Source organism: Limulus polyphemus, unplaced genomic scaffold (assembly GCF_000517525.1).
Source record: "Limulus polyphemus unplaced genomic scaffold, Limulus_polyphemus-2.1.2 Scaffold1327, whole genome shotgun sequence".
NCBI lineage: Eukaryota > Metazoa > Arthropoda > Merostomata > Xiphosura > Limulidae > Limulus > Limulus polyphemus.
Window position 1 is genome coordinate 139,867 of NW_013666937.1, and position 20,161 is coordinate 160,027.

At 35.5% G+C, this 20,161-nt stretch overlaps 1 protein-coding gene across 2 annotated transcripts in view; it reads left to right on the forward strand.

Moving 5' to 3' along the window:
* Positions 1-20,161, forward strand: part of LOC111086691 (slit homolog 2 protein-like) — a 220,077-nt gene that overhangs the window by 54,127 nt on the left and 145,789 nt on the right. For both annotated transcript variants that reach the window (XM_022390533.1, XM_022390532.1), the window contains exon 3: positions 12,365-12,436. In XM_022390533.1, coding sequence (XP_022246241.1) covers positions 12,365-12,436 — 72 coding nt within the window. The remainder of the gene's footprint in view (positions 1-12,364; positions 12,437-20,161) is intronic.

Here is a 20,161-nt window from a genome sequence, read left to right on the forward strand (position 1 = left end):
GCCGGGTCTTAACACTTCTTACATCATATTATTTATTAAAGAGATGAAACTATCTTTCAAGAGTTTTTCAAGTTACGGGCTTTTTTATTAACTGGGATTTTTTTAGAGCCTTAGATCCTTTTTCTAGAGTCATAAACAGATGAATTCTGCTTCTTCCCCGAGCTGACGGGACCTGGAATAGCCTGGTGGCTAGGACGATCGATTCGAAATCTGCGGGTCGCGAGTTCAAACCCCATCAACGAACACGCTCGCCCTTTCAGCCGTGGGAGCGTTATAATATGCGGTCAATCCCACTATTCTTTGGTAAAAGAGTAGTCCAAGAGTTGGCGGTGGGTGAGGTTGACAAATTTCCTTTCCTCCAGTATATTATTTCTGAATTAGTGACGGCTAAAGCAGATAGCCCTCGAGTAGCTTTGCACGAGATTCAACTAAAAAAAACAACAACTTAACTTTTCAAATTAACTTGCTTGTCCACTTGATCTAAGTTCTTCAGAAATACTGATGTTAATTCCTCAATCTGCGTGCACGTTGTTCCAAGCCGACTGTTTAAGTACATACATTCTAACATTAGTCTGCTTATTGAATAACTAAAAGATAACAAACATCTTAACAGGCTTTATTTGTCTGTTCATATGAATACATTTATGTAGGATGGTTGATTACAACCAATCATTATTATCTCTCTGATCACATTATGGAACCAGTTTTTACATTTGGAGTTAGAGAGTCTGCACGGAGCGATCCGACTTAATTGAGCGTGATGTCTTCCCGGCCCAAGTTTAGATTTTAATCAAAACTGCCTTATAATACCCATTGTTTCCCTCTTTACTTTTGAATCCGATTCCTTATCTATAAATGTATATTATCCTATACATCCTAGTCAATATGGATGCGATATCTTAAAACTACGTTCATCTACGTTTTGAGCACGACGAAAAATACTGAGATTAGTCTTATATTAACATGAAATAACACTAAAATGTGAAATAAAACACTGAGATTAATCTTTTATTATCATGAAACAACACCAAAATGTGAACTAAAACACCGAGATTAGTCTTGTATTAACATGAAACAACACTAAGATGTGAAATAAAACACTGCGATTAGTCTTGTATTGGCATGAAACAGCACAAAAATGTGAAATAAAACACTGCGATTAGTCTTGTATTAACATGAAACAACACTAAGATGTGAAATAAAACACTGCGATTAGTCTTGTATTAACATGAAACAACACTAAGATGTGAAATAAAACACTGCGAATAGTCTTGTATTAACATGAAACAACACTAAGATGTGAAATAAAACACTGAGATTAGTCTTGTATTAACATGAAACAACACTAAAATGTGAAATAAAACACTGCGATTAGTCTTGTATTAACATGAAACAACATTAAGATGTGAAATAAAACACTGCGATTAGTCTTGTATTAACATGAAACAACACTAAAATGTGGAAAGTAAGTAGCCTATTCGTAAAGAGAAATTGCAGAATTGGGGTTTTTTGATCTGCCATTCTTCTAATACTACATTTTGTTTGTCCAAAACATACCTGTAAAGTTTCTGTTATTCGAGTAGTAACCAATTTTACTTTATATTTTATTGTTTGTTTGTTTGTAGTTAAGCAAAAAGCTACACAATGGACTATCTGTGCTATGTTCACCACGGGTATCGAAACCCGAGTTTTAGCGTTATAAACTGCCGTACTTGACGCTGAGCCAAGGAAATATGGCCCTCACGAAACAGTTTTGTTAAATCAATTAGTGTTTGTGTGTATTTTGTCAAATGCCTCCTAATGGGCTAAATTGGCAATTTTAGTGTGCAAATAATATAGTTTTGTATTGATCCTTAACACTTGAAGTAATTTTCATGTGTTGGCCACGCTTTTAGCAGCTTCGTGCCCTACATAGAGTGTTGTAATATTATATAAGTGTTGTTTAAGTGGCTGGGTTGCTATACAATGAAGGTAAACAAATTATTTCACCACGATCGAATGACGATAGGAAATCGTAAATAATTCCGCTTCGAACAATATAAAAATAGATAAAAAATGTGTACTTCTTCAAGTTACGTTCATTTTGTTTTAACGAATCTTTTTTCTCTCTATTCCATCCTTTGCTACGTCGCTGTATATAAAGTTGCTTTACACTTTAAATGAAATTTCATGACGTGGATCAAGCATCCCAGATTTTGTCATTGAATTATCTAAGTCAGTGGCCATGGTTTGGGTAAAATCTTTGTAAGCCTAATCCTAACACTCCGAAGAGTGTGTTTTCTTTTAATGTTTCCATTTGTCATGAGGGGTTCAGTGTGTTATCTCCTCTGTACCTTTCTTTCTATTTTGTTGACCAAGGGCTATATTAAAGTCAGTTCTTATACGTCCAAATATTATTTTACTTAACTTGAAATGAAAAGGCTTATTTTTATTGGTATTGGAAATTGGTTGAAATATTAAGATCAATGATTGGTTCATCAGTTTGTGTGTGTGTGTGTGTGTATGTGTTTGTTCTAGAGCAAAGTCAGTCACTTCTAAGGTTTTTCTATATTACAGATACGCAACGCTAAAATCCGACGATGGACACAGCAGATAGCCAAATGTGGCTTTGCACAAAAAATATCAAAAATATTTCTTATTTAAGCTTTCCCACTACAAACTAGTTGGTTTTTAATCTGTTTTTATTATCCAAGCTTCAGTGTTCATACTGCAACCGGTTGATTTTTATCTATCAAAACAGATAAAAATCAACCGGTTGCGGAAGGAACAATGAAGCTTGGATAATAAAACAAATTAAAGTCAACCGGTTGCAGTAGGAACACTAAAGCTTAGATAATAAAAGTTTAAACAGATAAAAATCAACCGGTTGCAGTAAAAACGTTTAAGCTTTAATAATAAAAACAGATAAAAAATCAACCGGTTGCGGAAGGAACACTGAAGCTTGGATAATAAAACAAAATAATTTAAACATATAAAAATCAACCGGTTGCAGTAAGAACACTGAAGTTTGGATAATAAAATCAACCGGTTGCAGTAGGAACACTGAAGCTTGGAATAATTATAACAGGAAATAGAATATGAACTATTGAACTGACAGGATTTCAGTCATTGTAACAGGAAATAGAATATGAACTATTGAAATGACAAGATTTCAGTCATTATAACAGGAAATAGAATATGAACTATTGAACTGACAGGATTTCAGTCATTGTAACAGGAAATAGAATATGAACTATTCAAATGACAAGATTTCAGTCATTATAACAGAAAATAGAATATGAACTATTGAAATGACAAGATTTCAGTCATTATAACAGGAAACATAATATTAACTATTGAGAATTGCGATGATGTTTTAACTGAATTTCAGAAGTTTACTGAAATCATTTGTCTACAAAAACGGAAATATTTTGTGACGTACAGCTAAGAGGCAAAAATTACTTGACAGTTGACAGTAAGATATGCCGAAAAAGCACGAAGGAATATTTTGCGATTATGGAATTCTGCATTCAGTATTTCTCTATAAAGTTTTTAGTGCTTTATGAGTGAACTTAGCTCAAGTGTATTCGCTGTTTGTTTTTATTAGCACAACGTTTAAGAAACGTTTTAGCTTTAATAATAAAAACAGAGAAATCTTGTCATTTCAATAGTTCATATTCTATTTCCTGTTATAATTACTGAAATAAATGACAAGCCAATAGTTCATATTCTATTTCCTGTTATAATTACTGAAATCCTGTCAGTTCAATAATTCATGTTATATTTACTGTTATAATGACTGAAACCTTGTCAGTTTATCTCGTTTCCTTGTTAACAAATCATGAGAATATTATTACTTGTCTAACTGATAAATAAAGAATTCACATGACGTTCCACCAAGTTAACTCAGCTTTTTCAAATATAAAGGGGAAATTATTTATTTAGTATTGTGCGAAAGGCCTCGTCGGCATTAAATATATCAGATACAGTGTGGTTTATATATTGTCATACATTCTTCTTTACTTTCACTTTTACGTTCTCAGAACTTTTCACTTGACAGGAGTAATTATTGTGTCTCTAGGATACTAAAGTAGCAACGCTTTAACTTACCCTCCATTCCATGTTATCACAATGGAAGCACCTGGACTTATCACGTATATTACTACAGTAGCAACGCTTTAAGTTACCTTCCATTCACGTTATTACGATGGAGGCACCTGGACTTATCACGTATATTACTACAGTAGCAACGCTTTCAGTTACCTTCCATTCCACGTTATTACGATGGAGGCACCTGGACTTATCACGTATATTACTACAGTAGCAACGCTTTTAAGTTACCTTCCATTCCACGTTATACGATGGAGGACCTGGACTTATCACGTATATTACTACAGTAGCAACGCTTTAAGTTACCTTCCATTCCACGTTATTACGATGGAGGTACCTGGACTTATCACGTATATTACTACAGTAGCAACGCTTTAAGTTACCTTCCATTCCACGTTATTACGATGGAGGCTCCTGGACTTATCACGTATATTACTACAGTAGCAACGCTTTAAGTTACCTTCCATTCCACGTTATCACGATGGAGACATCTGGACTTATCACGTATATTACTACAGTAGCAACGCTTTAAGTTACCTTCCATTCCACGTTATCACGATGGAGACATCTGGACTTATCACGTATATTACTACAGTAGCAACGCTTTAAGTTACCTTCCATTCCACGTTATCACGGTAGAGACACCTGACTACAGTTTCATACAGTGATTGCTAGTCACTACATTTTTGGATATTGGCGAACTTATCCGTAATATACTGTATCTGAAACAGGGACAAGTGGGTATTCTATTTTTAACAAAATAGCAAGCATTTGTGGACCTACTTTAATTAATTCTTGTGGAGCCTCACAAAATAGCACATTCCATGTGGTGTTGTTATTAGATCCTGAAATTGCCCTAGTAATCTCTTGCATCACTAACACACTAATTTCGTGCATTGTTTCGTACATATTAGCCATCACTTTTTGCGCTGCCTTACTTTGTCATCAAGATGATAGCTGAGATTTCAAATAAATTATGTGAGATAATCTCACGCTGTGACACTTCGCGTGTTGGGAACTATGTTGTATTAGATGATGTCATGAAGGACGCCGGTTGAGAGCACTATGTTATAATTGACACAGAACGTGAAGTATACTACGAAAATAAATTCCGGAATGTATGTTGTCAGGCGATACTGTATTTTTTATTAAACTAACATCCTAAAATTAATTATGTTTTAATGTTGAAATTTGAGTAAGCGAAGAGTTAAATACTGTGTAAGAGACGATGTTTACGTTGTTATGGTCAAAACATCCAACATTCACCCCTTACCATTTCATTCAAGATGCTTGGAAGTATGGGCCCCAATTAGGGCTGTTTCTGGGTCTCCTGTGAACTTCAATCAATCATGATAGCCAGGCATGTATGAACTACAAAAGCACCTTTCTTTACCTTATTAGGTGTTATTAATTAAGGTAGAAACTGAGGAAGAGACACGTACCTGATATCACATTGTTATTCCTGTAACCAGCAGAAAGCACAACTATAGCAAGTATAAAGTATGTAGAGATGTGAAATGTTTAAATCCACAATGTCCATGCTGACACTAGATCCTTAGTGGTCAATGTCATCAGATCTACTTCTTCACCCTGGTCAATCTTGAAGAAGAGTATGACAGTTAGATGTCACAGTATATATAACTGTTAGATGTCACAGTATATACATAACTGTTAGATGTCACAGTATATGTAACTGTTAGATGTCACAGTATATATGGCTGTTAGATGTCACAGTATATATAACTGTTAGATGTCACAGTATATATAACTGTTAGATGTCACAGTATATATAACTGTTAGATGTCACAGTATATATAACTGTTAGATGTCACAGTATATATGGCTGTTAGATGTCACAGTATATATGACTGTTAGATGTCACAGTATATATGAATATTTGATGTCACAGTATATATAACTGTTAGATGTCACAGTATATATGACTGTTAGATGTCACAGTATATATGACTGTTAGATGTCACAGTATATATGACTGTTAGATATCACAGTATATATGACTGTTAGATATCACAGTATATATGAGTGTTATATATCACAGTATATATGACTGTTATATATCACAGTATATATGACTGTTATATATCACAGTATATATGACTGTTATATATTTACCACATTATTCCCATTACATATTTGCTATGTTATATATCACAGTATATATGAGTGTTATATATCACAGTATATATGACTGTTATATATTTACCACATTATTCCCATGACATATCTGCTATGAAAATATTATGGTGGTACGTATGTGAACTTGATGATAAAGTCGATTTCGTCTGTGTGAAAAATGACTGATTTTTGGCGGAGATCGATACACATTGCTGAGGTTTTCATGTTGACTTGATAGGGAGTAGAATGGTGGCAGGAGTACCAAAAGTAGCAGTAACTGGCCATTTTTTCAGTATTTTATTGTTCCTTGGATACTAGTCCCCACTAACCTCCAATAAAAAAGACCTTCATGAAAACTCATTCTGTGAACAAACAACCAAAACTAAGATGCGTGAATAAGACACAATTTGAGTTGTTGTATGAGGATAGTTAGACCCCCCTCATGCCCCTTTCCCTCTCCTTCAAGATACTTTATTGTGTCTTGAATTATCGAAAAGAACGTACCACAAAGTTAATAGATAGTCATCCTTAAGTGTATATACAAAACCAAGATGAGTAAACTGGAAAATTGCGACAAATTTCACTACGAACAAGTCTTGTGTCGTTATCATTATTCAATAATAATGTCCGGGTAACTTGTTATGATGAAAACATACGCAGATCATTTGCGCATCTAATTTGAAGCACATTGCTTGTGTTTTACGTTTCGTAATTAAAATAAAAAGGTAATGTTTCCATCACTGAAGACTGCCCCCCCCCAGTGGCACAGCGGTATGGTTGCAGGCTTACAACGCTAGAAACCGGGTTTCGATACTTCGTGGTGGGCAGATAACATATAGATAGCCCTTGTGTAGCCTTGTGCATAATTAAAAACAAACACTGAAGACTGAGGTAACTGTCATTTGTTCGAGTCATTGCAATAAGTGATATGCTAAGCCTTACTCTATCAGTTTGTTCTTGTGATCCTAACCAACATTACAATAAATAATCTTTAAAGCTTTAAAACATGATTTTTCAATCATGCAAAGTGGAGTAGTCAGGACACGTTGAATAAAAAGTTGGGACCAGCCATCTTAAAAATATATATTTATAAATGTAACCATAAACTATTGTATAAAAACACGTCTTAACCACCGCTGGAGGGCGCTATAACGAATTGAACTGTACGTGATTTGTCTGGATTAATAGATGGAAATCTTCAGTTAGGTTTTCGAAAAGCATCTTGTGCAGAAAGAGGTTAAAATATATAGTATGGTTTGTGTGAACTTGTACTTGTGAGTGTTACCTTCTTAGAGAACTATCTAAAAATCATAGTGTAGTGCATAATTGTATTTTCTAATTTTCAAAGCAAGCAACTCAAAAAACGTTGGTTCAGATTTTCGCGCAAAATTGTACAGAATGGATATCTGTGCGTAGTTCATCCTGTTTTCAACTGATAGGCTAAAATGAAGGCAGTTAGTTAACAACGGCAATTTTCAACCCTACTCTTGTCTGTTCGAATAGTGGGATTTGATCGTTACTTTTTTAGTGCACCCTCGACTCCAAAGTGCGAATTGCGTTTTTACGGCAACGAATTGCGAACCATGAATATTCGGATTCACATGCTGGACACGCTAACCAGTAGGCTTACCCCCATCTCTGCTCGAAAAAAATTAATTGTTTTAAAACTTACATGTACTGGAAATCTCGCGTTAATCACACACACACACACATATATAGCAACTTCTTAATCTAGTTCCAGTTAATTCGATAGGTGTCTTCGTTTTCCAAAAGTATAAATATAGCATTTTTGACAGAAACAGTTAATCTAAGTTTCGAAAAAAAACGAAATCTTGTTATTACTTGCTCGACTGCTTATTTTCACTCTTGTTTATCTTTTCCTTAATTAAAATGTTTCGTTCTTGGAGTGCCCACGTATTTTGATTTAAATCTTGATTACGGTCACGAGGCTTAGCAAAGCAGCTTTATATAAACAGAGGGATTTGTCATGTTCTTAACTTAAATATTATGTTAGGCTATTCTGTGTGGCAGTTGGGAGAGAAAGATTGGTTTAGGGAGAGTAGAAGCGAAACTCCAAACCTCTAATTCGTTTATTATAGTAACTAGATTGTTTAGATTTCCAACAGCCAACTGACCCTAAGGATTCATTGATCGAACAAACCTGTGTGTGTGTGTGTGTGTGTGTCACTTGTCGGTCTGTCTTTATTATTAAAGAGGCAAGTTAATGGAATGCGTCACGCTGTGAACAACGTGGTACTAGACCTGTAACTGGATTGGCTAGTTTATTCATTTATATATATATAAACAATAAATATTATACTGTTAAAAAAATTACCCTATTTCTTATGTGTTGTGTAATAAATAAACATTGGTGAAAAATTACACCAGTTTAACACCGTTCACACCTTCATAGTTGTCAAGCGTATCCCCCGAAGAGCCCTGGTATTCGACGAAAGGCCTCGTCGGTACTGGATATAGCAGATGTAGTGTGTTTTACATATTATTATACACTCTGCTTTGTTTTCACTCAGAAGGTCTTAACAATAATAACCTATTTTAATGGTTGAAATAGGAAATCCAAACCTATTATTCTCTCCTTATTGTCGAATTGATGAATAAAATCTCTACATGTAATAAAAATATTTTATAACAATCATTGTTTACATTGGTTAACGTTAATATTGGTTAAATTAACTTACTAAATAAAACCTGAAACTGAACTGAAACTTTGTTCAGTAGTAAGTCTGTGTGCACGTGGTTCGTAGAATCATCTCCATCTGAAACTTTGTTCAGTGGTAAGTCTGTATGCACGTGGTTCGTAGAATCCCCTCCATCTGAAACTTTGTTCAGTGGTAAGTCTGTATGCACGTGGTTCGTAGAATCCTCTCCATCTGAAACTTTGTTCAAAGTTAAGTTTGTAAGTGCTTTGTGTGTAAAATCCACCCCATCTAAAACATTTTTCAACATTGGTGTCTGTAAGCTCGTGGTGTGATAGAATTCGCGGTTTAGCGCTACAAACTGTGGCCATGTTGTTATCAGAGTCTGGAAGTTATATGTGTGTAAGTACTAAAATAATCCTTTGTATGTGAAGTGATGACTAGAAAGGATATGTCTCTTATCCAGATGCTGGGATTTCCGTTTCCGTTTCTCGAAGAAGAAAAAAAGAATCTATGCCATGGGCTGTTTAAAAATAGGAAGTAGACCGAATATTACTTATAGTGAATGACACCCTAAACCCTCTGGATGTTATACGTTACTTATAATAAATAGCACCTTAAACCCTCTGGATGTTATAAGTTACTTATAGTGAATGACACCCTAAACCCTCTGGATGTTATACGTTACTTATAATAAATGGCACCTTAAACCCTCTGGATGTTATAAGTTACTTATAGTGAATGACACCGTAAACCCTCTGGATGTTATAAGTTACTTATAGTGAATGACACTTTAAACCCTCTGGATGTTATAAGTTACTAATATTGAATGACACCCTAAACCCTCTGGATGTTATACGTTACTTATAATAAATGGCACCTTAAACCCTCTGGATGCTATAAGCTACTTATAGTGAATTGCACCTTAAACCCTCTGGATGTTATAAGTTACTTATAGTAAGTGGCACCTTAAACCCTCTGGATGTTATACGTTACTTATAGTAGATGACATCCTAAACCCTCTGGATGTTATACGTTACTTATAGTAAATGACACCGTAAACCCTCTGGGTGTTATACGTTGCTTATAGTAAATGACACCCTAAACCCTCTGGATGTTATACGTTACTTATAGTAGATGACATCCTAAACCCTCTGGATGTTATACGTTACTTATAGTAAATGACACCGTAAAACCTCTGGATGTTATACGTTACTTATAGTAAATGACACCATAAATCCTTTGGATGTTATACGTTACTTATAGTAAATGACACCATAAATCCTTTGGATGTTATACGTTACTTATAGTAAATGACACCGTAAAACCTCTGGATGTTATACGTTACTTATAGTAAGTGGCACCTTAACCCTTCTGGATGTTATAAGTTACCTATAGTGAATGACACCTTAAACCCTCTGGATGTTATAGTTAGAAACATTGTTTAAAGAAAAGAACTGTTTTGACTGAGGATATTGTTATAAGTCACGTGACTTCAACCATTTCTTATCCCAACCGTGACTACCAAAAACATGAATGTGACGAGTCAGTAAACTCCAGGTAAATCTTAAGTTTCGCGTTTTCTTTTTTTTTAAAAGGACGAGTGTAGTGTCGTCCGTCAAAGCGTAAAGAACGTGATAAATCAGGTAGACTAAAACCAAAGATTTAAGCCTTCAGTATTTTATAATTAACATAAAATGACAGGAAATCAGATTAAACGTTTATCTTTATTTTATAATTTATGCATTAGTAAATTACAAGATATCATGATTTACCAGCGTTATATGTTTATGGTGAGTACTGTTGTCGAGAGTAGCTCGTCACATGACAATATTTTTTCTACGGCTGCACCTGTTCTTTAAAATGCTTCGTAAAAATTATGAGTATATCGATCAGAAAGAATAAACTCTTAACAAATCATGTTCATTTAAGTAGTAAAATATCCATTTAGTTTTTACTTTGAAGTTAACTAAGCGTATAGACGTGGGCATGCTTTGCTGGGGAAGGTAGCGCAAAGATGCACAATGATCTCCAGTGGCGTTCCCACCGCAGGATTGAATCCCGAGTTTTAGCATTATATATATAAAGTCTTGGTTTGGTTAATAGTTCTGTCAGTATTGGCTTCCATCTTACCGAATGGTCAGCTCTCACGGTGTAACGATATTGTATCAGTATTGGCTTCCATCTTACCGAATGGTCAGCTCCCACAATGTAACGATATTGTATCAGTATTGGCTTCCATCTTTCCGAATGGTCAGCTCTCACTGTGTAACGATATTGTATCAGTATTGGCTTCCATCTTACCGAATGGTCAGCTCCCACAGTGTAACGATATTGTGTCAGTATTGGCTTCCATCTTACCGAATGGTCAGCTCCCACTGTTTAACGATATTTTGTCCGTATTGGCTTCCATCTTACCGAATGATATTTTCGTTATATTTGCAACTTTAATAACACTTCATTGTATTTTTACACACTAAAATAGTACCACTGACGTTAGGGTTGTAGCGTAGATTTACTTTCGTTGTCTCTTCTTACAGTACATTTATCAGAGTGTTATCGAAGAGTGTTTAAAATAAATTTATTAGAATGTTATCGAAGAGTGCTTACAATGCATTTACCAGAGTGTTATCAAAGAGTGCTTACCATACATGTACCAGAGTGTTATCGAAGAGTGCTTACAATACATTTACCAGAGTGTTATCGAAGAGTGCTTACCATACATGTACCAGAGTGTTATCGAAGAGCGTTTACAATACATTTACCAGAGTGTTATCGAAGAGTGCTTACCATACATGTACCAGTGTGTTATCGAAGAGTGTTTACAATACATTTACCAGAGTTTTATCAAAGAGTGCTTACCATACATGTACCAGAGTGTTATCGAAGAGTGTTTACAATACATTTACCAGAGTGTTATCGAAGAGTGCTTACAATACATTTACCAGAGTTTTATCAAAGAGTGCTTACCATACATGTACCAGAGTGTTATCGAAGAGTGCTTGCAATAAATTTATTAGAATGTTATCGAAGATGGCTTACAATGCACCTACCTGAGTGTTATCGAAGAGTGCTTACTGTCTGTGACACTTTTAAGCAAAACTATATACTCACAACCTTAGAAAGTAGAGCGCGCTTTGGGTCGTAAATATTAATAAAACTCGGGACCTTACCTTATAATAGATGCCCATCAGTGTAATAAACAGTGTATTAAATTAATCCCTTAAATGAGAAATGGGATGCCTTGTTCCACTAAAAGGAAAACAAGTAACTTAAGTAGCAGTAAATATTGATGGAACCCGGCAATATTTAAATTATTATTCGTTTCACGTCCTCGGTTATCATGATCCATGCGACAACAGGGGGTTTTAAATAAGTTATTGTAAGATATATGACAACTTGTAAGTTGTTTTATGAGCTAACTTCGTGGAACAACAAACAAATAAAAAAATAATTTTATTTTTATCTTTTTTGTTTTGCAGACAGCTGAGAAACAATGGAATCGTCACCATTGAACGAGGAGCGTTTCGAGATACCGTTTCTCTGGAGCGTTTGTAAGTATCACCTTAAATTGATTAAGACAAAGTCTTTTGAACCAAAACATTTTGCATGTGTTGTTTTGAACGGCGAAGATAGATTTCCATTAAGAAGAGACACTTAATATTGCCCTAAACGTAGCAATTAGACCAGCGATAGAGGATACTTGTACGTAGAACCTGGTTTTATATACGTAGCAAAGAAACCAGCGATAGAGGATACTTGTGCGTAGAACCTGGTTTTACATACGTAGCAATTACACTAGCGATAGAGGATACTTGTACGTAGAACCTGGTTTTATATACGTAGCAATTAGACCAGCGATAGAGGATACTTGTACGTAGAACCTGGTTTTATATACGTAGCAATTAGACCAGCGATAGAAGCTACTTGTACGTAGAACCTGGTTTTATATACGTAGCAATTAGACCAGCGATAGAAGGATACTTGTACGTAGAACCTGGTTTTATATACGCAGCAATTAGACCAGCGATAGAGGATACTTGTACGTAGAACCTGGTTTTATATACGCAGCAATTAGACCAGCGATAGAGGATACTTGTACGTAGAACCTGGTTATATGTACATCTTTTCCGGCAACCCTGCTGACAACAAATGTGGTGGAAATGGGCTGCTATTGCGGATCGATGAGCTTAATAGAGCGTTTGTCTGCTGCTCGTATTAACAACCGGTAGTAGTCGGCACAGGTTATATATAGATCACTTCAGATGTTCCTTAGTTTTTCCTAGACTTTTCACGTTTCCTCTTCTTTTGTTACTCTCCTGTATGAATCTCATCACTAAATTCAGGCGCACCAGAGAACTAGTGACGTTACGAGCTGCTCTATACGTCATTATCAACCAAGCGACAAGTATACAGCTACTATTAAGAGCGCCAGGTGTAAGACAGAAGTGGTAAAGACATTTATTGTTGCTCTGAGATGGAGAAGTACATTGTTACTGCACGTAATGAAAGCTGGTATTTCGTCTCTAGATCAGTTTGTATGTAGAGCACTTTCGATGGATTAGTTACTTCTTCATCTTCATGAAGAAGTAACTGCCTTTCGAAACTGTTTGGAGTTTTAGTTAGTTTTTTTAAAGGTTTTATAATCACTTTGTAGTAATTCACAGTGTTATATTCTTTCTTCGGAATGGCTAGTCTAGTCGGAACTTCCAGAAAGGAAACATTAAGGGACATTTTTGGGTAAAATTTGGTAACATGACTTTTTAACATAATTTCGAGCCGCTGAAACCGAAAATGCTTGTTTCTGCTGACAGAATGCAAGAAATGCATTAGAAAGTAACGATCCCTGCCCCATGAAATGAAATATTGTGTCATCGTCGGTATTTATGTGTATTTCAGAAACACAAATGCTCGTTACAAAGTGGAATAATTACAGTAGTTTAGTATCTGATGACAGCGAATTATATAACTACATAAAAAAAGAATGGACATAATATTGATATTTGGCGGCCATTTTTTTATCCAAAAATAGATTGAATTTGGTAATACACATTTTGAATTTCCAAACTTTCTCAGTTTTTGTCTCAAAATGACTGTTGATTTTGATCTAGGCCTTTTTTCAAGAAATTCATCCGGTCTACGTTAAAAATTAATCTGTTTGTCGTATTTAAAAAATATATTATTCAAAAAAATATGCAAATAGTACTCATTCGATTTTGGGGAATAAAAAAATGAGTTCACAGCCCAAAAACGGCCCATTTTTTCTGGTGGTTAGGAGCTTGACTCGAAATCTGTGGGTCGCGGGTTCTAAAGCCGCCACTGAACATGCTCTACTTTTCAACCGTGGGAGGTGTTATAATGTGACGGTCAATCCTAATATTAGTTAGTAAAGAGTTGGCTTTGGGTGGTATTGGTTAGCTGCCTTTCTTCTGAATTAGGGACGACTAGCGCAAGAAGCCCTCGTGTAGCTTAGCGCAAAATTCAACGAGACAAAATCGAAACGAACAAGATTTTGACCTCATCTTCTGTTTGTTAATTTCGAAACGCTCATAGTTTTAAGTTTGATTGTTTTGTTCTTAAACACAAAGCTACACAATGGGTTGTCTGTGCTGTTCCCACCACGAGTATCGAAACCCGATTTTTAGAGCTACAAGTCCTCAGAGTTACCTCTGAGCCTCTAAAGAGGGATGGGGCAGGTGTCAAAAATGTAGTGAATAAGAAGTTTGTTGAAGAATTCAGTTAAAAAAAGTTAGACTACGTGACTCAAAAAATGATGACGCAGTTATGTTTTAAAGAGATGAATATATCACTAAGTACGGTAATACTTAATAGTAGGGATCGTGATGAAACAAAATGGCGATCATAAAAATCGCCCGTTTAAAACCACCATTAATAATACCTGAATATTAACAATGACTACTTCACAGTATTGGCTGAGCAAATCTAAAGCTTATTGTACTTATAAAGCCACCTATATCGCTCTATACGTATTTATGGAGTCAATAAATATTTCATTATTTCAACGAATTTCTAACTAAGTAAGTAAGTAAGTGACTTTTCCAGACAAGCGTATAGAAAAAAAATGACGAAACTTATCGCTCTAATTCTTTCACAGAACTCTTTAGTCTGGGGTCCCAATAATTCCTTTCTTGTACTGAAAAGGATACTAGTGTATATACACTAGTATGTATACACATACACACACACATATAAGCCCCCCTCCCAGCGGCATGTCTGCGGACTTACAACGCTAGAATCCGGGTTTCGATACCCGTGGTGGGCAGAGCACAGATAGCTCATTAAGTATATAACTTTGTGCTTAATTACAAACAATCACAGATACATAAAACAGATGATGCGCTGCTTTGGGTATATAATTAGATTTGAGGGTAGGTTGGTAGAGATCCTAATGAGTAATAAAATCGAATCGGGTATGCGCGTGCCCCACGCTCGGTTTTACTGGAGCACAAAACTGTAGCTAACAAAAAGATAACAAACAAATATAATCAAAAATAATACATTTTATAATGTCAAGTAGGGATCGATATATATATACGTAACCTATGTTTAAAAAATGTTTAGATTTTTGTCCCTGTTTTGGCTCAGACTAACTATTTTTGTCTCTGAGGGACAAAAATCGTTAGTCTGAGCCAAAGGCTTTGGCTTAGACTAACGTTTTTTGTCCTGCTTTGGTTCAGACTAATGATGTTTGTCCCTACTTTGGCTCAGACTAACGATTTTTGTCCCTGCTTTGGCTTAGACTAACATAATTTCAGTGATTTGCCAAAGGAGCGATAACCTTTTTAAATTTTAAGTAACTCAATTTTTTAGTTTTGACTTTCTTGTTTCAATATGTTTTGTAGCATTAAAACTTTCTATATTACTATAGCTAGCTAGGTTACGTATATATCGATCCCTAGTTATTTTTCTAAAACACAGGTTCTAACACAAGAAGAAAAGGTTTTGTTATTAACTTTACTAAATAATTGACATTAGTTATAAATCTTATAATAATCTAACATCGTGTTTCAAATAGCAATGTTACAATATCGTCTGCTAAGTATCTAAATAAATAGAGCTAGCAATTTTTAAGCCTAAATAACGAACGCTCAGCTCTATTCTTTTGCTGCATTTATAAAATTTGGAGCTTCAGGAACTTTTATATACTAATGTATTTGTTGTTATATTACCGTTTTGAAATAAAGCCCAAGCTTTCATATTGATAAACATACACCACTCTTTGTTATAGCTTTTGTACTGAGGTGGGGCTGTTGTTTCTACAGTCTTTAAATTACGACTTCGTGTTCATGTTGTTTCTTTAGCAGGAGAAGAGAACAAGTGTATTTCATACGTGATTTAAGAAAGGTTTACTTCACGTGATTGTTGAGCGCGTGTATTTATCTACTTTATTATTTCTGACGTAATAATCCTGCTCATTCAATTCTAAAGTATCGCTGCGGCACTCACTTTTCTCCAGGGGCTCGCTGCTGGTTTATTATTTTTCGTGCACTGTTCTGAACTTTATGACCATTAAACTTTCATTGTTAGGGATTAATAGCTTTGCTTGATAGCACAACTACAAGCGGCACACTTAGATACTCTTTTTTTAAACTTAAATCAGTCATGTGAAAATTATGGCCGCCATTAAGAGCGTAAGCTAGAATTATATAAACGAGTAAGTGGTTGGTCATAATTAATGAAACTGCAGGAACTGTTGTGTATTTTTCTCTACCGCAACGCCAGTTAATTATCCCCCTAGCTCCGGATAAAAACAAACAGAGATGGTGTTATGTTTATACACCGTTAAAACGACAGAACAGTCATTACAGAAGAGAGAGAGAGAGTTTGTGTTCATCGTGACACTTAGTTTCAAGGTGTGTCTTGTGATTTCCCCAGAGTTACAAAACGTATGAAAATTCGGAGTCATCTGAATGCGCTCTGTTCCTTCGACTTCCGATAACTAACTATAAGAGAAATCTTTGGGCGCATGGGATCGTTCGTTTCTTCTTTGTTACAACAAATCTCGTTTTAATGAAATTGCATGAAACGCAGACCACGTGTTAAAAGTCCCTGGAGCATGAGGAGCGGAGAAACTTCATCGCGAAGTGATTCGTCACTGCTGTGTCTACAGCAAGGACACATTCACAAGGTATTCCTTAGGGCTCTCTCGTTTAGTTGCGCTAAATCAAACCAGCTGAAAGTATTTGTAGTTGTACATGTGGTTAGGAGAAGAGACATAACTGCTTCAATCCGCGTCAAACGCGTCTACCATTACATTTCGAGACATACTAAATCTTCACGGTGGGACAAATTTATTTTTTCTTTTTATTATTTAACAGACCATTTAATGGCCTAACATCAAATAACATAACAGCACAATGCAAAATCGTACACTAGCCAAGTCCAAAGGAGCTGTTAATCACAGCCAGGGTGACATTAACTGCACAGATGTCCAATCATCAGTTTCATCGACTGTTCGGGTTTTCCTTATCTTGAACAGCGTGCTTTTATAGTGTATCCAACTAAAAACGCACCTGCGTCAGAGAAAGGAAAGTTGGTATTTGGAAACGCATCTAAACCTACACCATGTATATGAAAGTGTTAATAGACACATAAAGTGTAGAACTACTTTTGGACCACCCTGTATACTTTTAAGACGTGTTTACTTTTCCTGTATTATCCTATTTGTTGGCACAATTTATCAAAATAGAAACGTAACGCAGTGTGTTCTGTTTGTTGAGAGAAACAGAAACGTAACGCAGTGTGCTCTGTTTGTTGGGAGAAATAGAAAAGTAGCGCAGTGTGTTCTGTTTGTTGAGAGAAATAGAAAAGTAACGCAGTGTGTTCTGTTTGTTGAGAGAAACAGAAAAGTGACGCAATGTGTTCTGTTTGTTGGGAGATGTAGAAAAGTAACGCAGTGTGTTCTGTTTGTTGGGAGAAATAGAAAAGTAACGCAGTGTGTTCTGTTTGTTGAGAGAAATAGAAAAGTAACGCAGTGTGTTCTGTTTGTTGGGTGATGTAGAAAAGTAACGTAGTGTGTTCTGTTTGTTGGGAGAAATAGAAAAGTAACGCAGTGTGTTCTGTTTGTTGGGAGAAATAGAAAAGTAACGCAGTGTGTTCTGTTTGTTGAGAGAAATAGAAAAGTAACGCAGTGTGTTCTGTGTGCACTTTTCTTAATTGCAATTCCCGGGCTGGGAGAACATGAACTAGATAAAATTAATAAACATTACACTTCGACAACTAATCTTGTTCAGACCATGACAGGTGTTGTTCATGCAGTTTATAAACAGCGTCTCAACTACTACTATGTTTATTGAGTCACAGCCAGCATGACAGTATTGGTTGAAAGGTCTAGTTGGCACTGTATACTCGTATAGCAGGTAAACGATTGGCATATTGTTATACATTATTATTTACTTTTACCGATAAGTTCTTAGGATTGAACTTGCTTCGCTTTTAATTCACTTCTCAAAAATGAAATAATATCCGTTAAGTTACGGCAGTTTTAAAAAGCAATATTATTATTAAAAGCTTCTAACTGTGTCATTGCATAGTCTTACCATAACTGTGTCATAGCATAGTCTTACCCTGACTGTGTCATAGTATAGTCTTACCCTGACTGTGTCATAGTATAGTCTTACCCTGCCTGTGTCATAGCATAGTCTTACCATAACTGTGTCATAGCATAGTCTTACCCTGACTGTGTCATAGTATAGTCTTACCCTGACTGTGTCATAGTATAGTCTTACCCTGACTGTGTCATAACATAGTCTTACCATAACTGTGTCATAGCATAGTCTTACCCTGACTGTGTCATAACATAGTCTTACCATAACTGTGTCATAGCATAGTCTTACCGCTCGACTTAACTGACCTTCGTGGTCCGTGTACATCTGGCAAATAATCCTAGAAACTACCTACGGCTATTAAAAGTTATTATAGCAGTTATAACACGATTTGTACAGATATACGCTTTGTATGACTTTGTATTATCGATGGGTTTTCAACTAGAAACTTATAATGGTTATATCCAGATAATAACTATGTTATATTCTTTGGTATTTGATGACTTGAAATTTTCTTAGACCTTTTGGCTCAGTTATTTTTTTCCTTCTGGGAACTTGGAAACTAGAAAACGACATCTTTCAATGGCTAATTCTAAGTTAACCCTCGTCATATCAATCTCCAATGGTCACATGAGAATTCCTAACAAATACTATTTTGGCCACTGTCTGTTGATAACCTAGGTATATAGCTGTAAGTAAAAAAGCCGGTTTATTGTTGTTATTTTTATTTATGAAGTGAGAAAATAAAACCGTAACTTCAAATATGACTCACCCGTAAAATACAGAAATAAAGTAGAAGAAACAACTGAAGAAACTTGGTTTATTTTGTCAACTTTGTCCTAAAATACTGTCGCTTGCTAACAAGCCAAAGAAATAGGATTCCATTGCGGTTTACAAACTCCATACTGTTTCAGGATAAGAAAAGAATGTTAATGACATTTTGGGACGTGTCCGACAACGACACGCTTCGCTCGTAATTGTTAAGGTCGTTTCTATTTAAGTGCTCGAAACGACACACGGTCGTTTATTACATTTCTTTAAAACACAAATAAGCATTTTTTTTTTGGCTAGGTAACTGTAGGATGCTCAAAGTTTTGGAAAAAATTAAATTAAAGAATATTCCAGAAAGCTTCTAAATAAACAATGTCAATGTCGCTCTGCTAAAATGTTGACTACAGAAACCGTTTAATCAAGAGGTGTTTTTTTTTCTAAGATCGTTTGTTGATAAGTGCAGTTAATTAATAATTAATATCAAATGTCTATATGATATATCAGTTATAAAAGATGAAAAAACAAGTTATTACATCTTACTTTATTCACTGGCTATTGTTGAATCATTAAAACATATTATTTTCAATCCCATAGCCGGTATTCTGGAGCTAGAGCGGCTTGAAATAACGTGAGAAAGGTCGAGTTATTTAAGTTTTCTACGGTTTTTATTCCCTGTGGAAGTCGATCAGTACATGTATTTTCCAAGAACTGTATCTCATTAATGAATGATTTTGTAAAAACAAAAATAACTTACAACAAATTTTGCGACTGAATGAGATGTACACAAGATGATTTTTATTTAGTTTGGTTCGGATATTCGCGCCAAGCTACCCAAGAGCCATTTGCCCTAATCTTCCCTAAGTTGGAGGCCCGGAATGGCCAGGTGGTTAGGGCACTCGACTCGCAATCTGAGGGTCGCGGGTTCGAATCCCCGTCACACCA